The sequence below is a fragment of the Camelina sativa genome, chromosome 6, assembly GCF_000633955.1.
Source record: "Camelina sativa cultivar DH55 chromosome 6, Cs, whole genome shotgun sequence".
Taxonomy (NCBI): domain Eukaryota; kingdom Viridiplantae; phylum Streptophyta; class Magnoliopsida; order Brassicales; family Brassicaceae; genus Camelina; species Camelina sativa.
In genome coordinates, this window is record NC_025690.1 from 10,752,654 (window position 1) to 10,758,814 (window position 6,161).

Genomic DNA, 6,161 nt, shown 5'->3' on the forward strand with positions numbered 1-6,161 from the left:
TAAATTAATGTCATTAACTCAATATGAAATCATATGTATTGATCAGAAGTGTTTGACTTGTCTTTTCTTTCCTTTTTCTGATTTTCCATTTGAATACAGGAGGATTCTGTTTCTGATGTAAAAAAAGGTACGCTATCGTTGATGTGATTACCAAACCATTGGACAACCGCAATCGCGTTGAAATTGAAAATTATATATCATTGTTTTTTTATCTAATTACAACTCTAAAGTCTAAACCAACATTATTATTAAAAGGTACATAGAAAAAAAAAATCTTATGTACAGATAAATAGAATCACAAATTATATTATATAACATGTTAAGAGTACTTCGTAATTGAATTTGTAAGATCTGCCAAACATTATAACCACTGGAAAATCTTAATAACGACAAATAAAAATAATTTTTAAAGGGTCGCAAAAACAAGAGAAGCTCGAGGTACGTTTTCTACCATATTTTAGAGTACGTCATCCAACAACTTACAGCATCACGTTCGACACTTATGCGAAAATGGTGGCCCTGGTCAATGATGGATATTATGAGTCCCTTCCTTTCACTTCCGGTGGATATACTTGGTACGTCATTCACGTCAAGACCATTACAACTTCTTGTTTTGGTAGCTTATATTATATTATGTCTATAATTGTATCCCTACTCTTTTGTTTTTGTTTAAATAGAATAATAAATATTAAAAGGACGTTCAAAATCTACCCAAACGGAAACAAGAAGGAAGTAGGAGGGCCAGGATGGGTTTCGGTTTACACAAAAATCGATACCTCAATCTTCGTCACCCACCCACAAGATGTGTATGCAGATATCAAGTTCTTCGTCTTCGACGGTGTCAATCGTTTCTACTCTACACACCAAGGTACGTAGGTACTTAATTTAGGAGGATCAGTTCATCAATATTGGTACGTAAGATTAATTTTTTTTTTCCTTAAAACATAACTAAGTGATGCAAGTGTAGCTAGTGGCCGTTACTATGTTGTTCTCAACTCTATTGGTCAAGATTAATGTCTATTCTCTTTAATTAATGAGGAATTTATCGATTGAAGGCTCTTATTGGAAAGTTTCTCAAATATTATTTTATTTTGTTTGATTATAGAAAGTGAGCCTGTAAGGTTTGACAAAGTAAAATCGGAGTGGGGAATGCCGAAATTTCTGTCCACGGCATGTTTCGACAAGGGACGGTCGGGATTTATTTACAACGAAGGGAAATGTGAGTTTGGAATAGATATCTTAGTTGATCAACGCTACCAGAGGGAACTTTTCTCTTATGTCGAAAACGTCACCAAACCCATTTTCACGTGGAACATCACCAATTTCTCTACCCTCTATCATCATTCTTACACATCCAATACGTTTTCTTCTGGAGACAGAAACTGGTGACTCCCTCTCTCTCTCTCTCTCTTTACACACACACACACACTCTCCGATATGTAGCTAACTGTTTGTTATATGATGGGTTTAATGATTATTAGGGTTTTGAAAGTGTATCCAAATGGATATGGTGTTGGAAAGGATAGATATTTGTCACTCTACCTGTTGAGTGAGAATAAAGAAATCAATTGCGTTAAAGCCACGCTACGAGTTCTAAACCAAATTACATCCGGTAATGTGGCGAAGCAAGGTGAGTGTATGGTTCTCTTAGTAGTTAATATGTTCTAGTATAAAAATCTTTCATGGCGATATATATATTGTGACAACAATTATAATCTGATATATCTGAGAATGTAAAGAGATCAAATAAAAAACCAATTAAACTTTTATCTAATATTTTACAAAATATATTATTACAAACTTATATCAAAGAAGTAATCAATATGAAAAATATTTATTTAACATATCTCATCGGTAGCTAATATTAATTTCAATTATTTTTCTATTGTAATTGTTTTCTACAATCATTTTTATTGAACTAATATCCCAAGATCTCAGTTCGCACAGTTTAAACGAAACGAAATTTCGTTTCGGATCCCGCACAGGATTTTCAAATCCTTTCATATTTAGTGACACATATCTAATACATGTTTGCTTTTGTTATTGTAGAGGTTAGTTAATTATTATAGTTTCATTTTTCATTTTGTTGCTTTTTTTTTCTTATGGTAAGTTGAGGGATGGCCTAATGCAGCAGAAAATGGATGGGGTTTCCAGGAGTTTATAGCTCTTGCAGATCTTCATGATAAACCCAAAGGTTTTGTTGTGAACGATTTGCTTCAAGTTCAAGTCGAGATCACGGCCTTCCATACACGGACTTCATCTACCTAGGGTTTATGGTGAGCCCAAAAACAACCTCCCTATCCTCTTGAATCTACTCCGAGACAATTTATCATCAGTGGATCGCTGAAGCCATGCGATGCAAGACCTCTACCTCTTTTGTTTATACTCCATGCATGTGTGTCCAAATTAATTATGAGTTTCGAACTATTTTCTACATTGTGAGTTTATGCGTGCTTCTAAATTGTAATATAAAGAAATATGACTATTGGAAATGAACTTCACTGTTTAACTCTGAATGATTGAGTTCCCTTTTTATAAATGTATATTCGACAAAGTAAATATTTCATCTACAAATTAATGTTATGGAACCGAGAAAAAAAAAAAAAGACTAAAACGTGTACATTTTTTTCGTTTTCGTTAGTCAAATGTGTACATCTATCATCTATCTTTGTATATTTTATTAAATTTTAGTATTAAGAATTATATAAAGTATACACACTTTTGTCTTTTAAACAATATATTTATTTAAGTCAACTCAATTGTTTTTGTTTTTTTTTATTTGTCAAGAAGAAGAAATCATATAGATCACATATGACATGTATAATGTATTCATTAATAGAGCGGAATGTGTGCAACTGTAGTTTCTTGTTTCCATTTTTTATATTTTTGTGCAACCAATAATTTGGTAGAGTTGCTAAAACTGTTATGTAAAATGTCCCATGTATTATATGAGATCTAGATGTCTCATTATCAATTTTTTTTGGTTTGAAATCCTTTATTTTTGGTAAAAGGTTTTATATTTAAAATATCAAAAACACGCCAAAATTATAGATACACTCAAAATAAAAGTTATTTTTAAATTGAATCTATTGCCTAATAAATATAAAACTCCAACAAAGGGACTTTGTGACAGTTCCGAAGACGGATTCAAACTGTTGTGATGTTTTAATATTTCACATGTGAAGTGTCATTCATAGAGACTAATGTATGCAACCGTAGTATCTTGTTTGCGTTTTACAAATTTTTTTGTGCAAGCAAGAACTTTTTTTTAATCTATTATATTGTTAAAACTGTTGTGTAAAATTGTAATGGTGTTTGGATATTATATAAAACCTAGACGTTTGACTATCAAATTCTTTGTTTAAAAGTTTAATTTTTGGTAAACGGCTTTATATCTACAAAATCTAAGATGCGCCAAAGTCATAGAGACGATTCAAACAAAGTCTTTTTAAAACTAATCCTATTGGCTGATAAATTTCATCTAATTACATTAAAAAAATCATTTGATTACATAACAAAAAACATATGTACATCAGTTTTTTTAGTTTATTTAGATTAAAAACATTACGTATTATGCATCTCGTTTTTTTAGTTTATTTAGATTATTAAATTTACCTCTAAGATCAGTTTTTTCTTCTAATTTTCAAGATAGCTATCATCAAAAAAACATGAACACAAAAATTCAAATTAACAAGATAAAATATATTTAATGATAGCTATCATCAAAAAAAAATTATTGTTGTAAATAGTGTCTTTATCATTGCAATATAGTTTCTTTTATTTGTAAGTGAAAACATAATAAAAAGTATTAATTTTATTGGAATAAATTTCAATTACATGATGAAAATAGTAGTATAGCTAATTCATTTATAAATTTTAACGTACAATATTATATTTTTAATGGATACATGAATTTATAACTTGAAAAATTAGATTTATAGGAATAAAATTTCATTTTTAATGAGAATGTTTGTATATATTTAATTATGTTTAATTTATATATTTTAACATTTTCATTTTCCTGTGATGTAAAATTATTACATTCGAGATTACAGCATATAAAAAATATCTTCAACAATTTTGGGTTTCCAAAATTTTAATGGTTTTTCATTTTTAATTAATTTTTTTCAGGTTTTAATTATTTTTAATTCTAACTAGGGTATAGATTTGATATGATGCATAGATTGTGTGTTTGATAGAAAAATTTAGCTCTAAACCATTTAAGTGAAGTGAGCAAAAACTGAAGTTTAGTTTATTAATTATGGGGGTATAAATATTTAAATTATATTAAAAAAATAGTAAAAGGAGATTCAAATTCGGTTTGAAAAAATCACTAAAAATTGTTTAAATTATCTCTTAGATTTCATATATTATTTATATATTTATTTTTAACCGGTGTAACTATATACGGGTCTTATCTAGTTGCTTAATAAATAGGGAAAATTACTAGTTTGACCCAAATTGAGCAATTAATTGCTAGATTAGCTCCTATAATTTGAGGGTCAGTTGGGTTAGTTTCATACCGACAATACCCTTTTTTGCTTTGTTAGGAAAAAGTCAATATTACCCTTGGTTAAAAATTCTTTCAATTTGCAGAGTAAGTGGCATTTTATTGTCGATGGCATATTCCTTCCATTCTTTTAATATAAAAGTCTGCCATATAAGTAATGGCAGATTAATTTGTAAGTGGCATATTTATTGTCGATGGCAGTTTTTTTTTGGCAGGCTTATTTTAGATGACAGATTAATTTGCAGAGTTTGACGGCAGATTTGTTTTCTATGGCAGATTTATTTGAAGTGTGTAACGACAGATTTTTTGTGAACAACAGATTTTCTTAACGCGACAGACTTATTTATAAAGTCACGACAGATTTTCATTGTTTTAGTCAAATTTTTTGGAATTTTGTAGCAGATTTTTTATGATTGTTGTAACAGTTTTATTTTTCACTTAAAAAATCTGTCACATTGCGACAGATTTATAAACGTAAAAATAATTGCTAGTTTGACATCTAGTGGTGACAGATTTTTTTGAAGTTATGACTGATTTTTGGATTGAAAGAAAAATCTGTTGTTTGATAACAGATTTTCGAAAGTCTTTTTAAAATTGCTATATTGACCCACATGCACAATATACGTTATGGCAGATTTTCTTATGTTATGACAGTTTTTTTTCCTACTAAAAAATCTGCTGCTTGATAACAGATTTATTATATATGAATACAATGATAACAGATTTGTTTTATGTTGATATAGTGACAGCAGATTTTTTTCAGGGGTAATGACAGATTTATTAGTGCCTTTTGTGACAGATTTTTTTTAAAGTTAAGCGACAGACTTTTGTAGCAGTTGCCATATATGGCGAGAATCTAGGGTTTACCTTATTTTTTCTCTTTTGTATCGTGCCTCCCCTCCCCCTATATCGACTGAAATTTTTTTTCTCTTTTGAGTTCATCTTATTTCTTTCCATAAATTCCTTCTTCCTCCTCTCCAATATGGATTTAATCATGCTTTCTTTTCTTTTTGGGTTCATAATCGACTTCTCTATTATTTTCCTTTTAAGGTGGTTTTTTTTTTCATCCCTTCCTTCACGTTTTAGAGTGATTGTTACACAACCAAGAAAATATGAAGCAGGTGATTCTCGTTTGTGGTAATTGGATCTTTGACAACAACAAATGGTTGTTTGTTGTTGATAATGAAAGGGGTTCACGAATTCTACAATGTAACAATCAAAGCAGATTTGATGATTGCATTGAAATGGTATATGAGGATTACAGGCTGGATAACAAGGTATTTGATGTTGTCTTGAGTTACAAGATCTCGAAGAGGTTATTGCAGGATTTACCCAGTGATACACCACCAGTTATTATCGATAATTCTCGTTAGTTGCACACTTTTCTGGGACAATTGGAAAGGGTTACAGGTCGACTTTGTGTTGAAGTGAAGAAGAAAATACAGACTGATTTGAATCACAAAGGTAAGAAACGAGGAAGAGATGAAAATGATCAGGTTGGAGAAGAGTATCTTGATATGGCCATCGACACAAATGAAGAAGAGATCGATGAAGATGATAGTAGATTTGATTATTGTGATGATTCTGACGGAACAGATTCTGATGATGAGAATTTTACCATGTATGGAATTCCACCAGAAGAAGAGGATCA

At 30.2% G+C, this 6,161-nt stretch overlaps 2 protein-coding genes across 2 annotated transcripts in view; both read left to right on the top strand.

The window, feature by feature from the left end:
- On the top strand, window positions 511-2,268 carry LOC104698899. The gene is made up of 5 exons (XM_010414280.1): window positions 511-575; window positions 696-868; window positions 1,106-1,385; window positions 1,482-1,630; window positions 2,111-2,268. The coding sequence occupies exons 1-5, from the start codon at window positions 511-513 to the stop codon at window positions 2,266-2,268; spliced, it is 825 nt and encodes a 274-aa protein (XP_010412582.1).
- The window catches only part of LOC109133315, a 2,271-nt gene continuing 1,732 nt past the window's right edge, over window positions 5,623-6,161 (top strand). The window contains exons 1-3 of the mRNA XM_019246323.1: window positions 5,623-5,647; window positions 5,700-5,787; window positions 5,913-5,974. Coding sequence (XP_019101868.1) covers window positions 5,623-5,647; window positions 5,700-5,787; window positions 5,913-5,974 — 175 coding nt within the window. The remainder of the gene's footprint in view (window positions 5,648-5,699; window positions 5,788-5,912; window positions 5,975-6,161) is intronic.

What these genes read in the sequence shown, in the direction of transcription:
- LOC104698899 (XM_010414280.1), top strand. Translation starts at nt 511, where the DNA reads ATGGTGGCCCTGGTCAATGATGGATATTATGAGTCCCTTCCTTTCACT. An exon ending in TCTTCTGGAGACAGAAACTG is followed by an intron (nt 1,386 to 1,481) that starts GTGACTCCCTCT and finishes AATGATTATTAG; the next exon opens with GGTTTTGAAAGTGTATCCAA. An exon ending in CGGTAATGTGGCGAAGCAAG is followed by an intron (nt 1,631 to 2,110) that starts GTGAGTGTATGG and finishes TCTTATGGTAAG; the next exon opens with TTGAGGGATGGCCTAATGCA.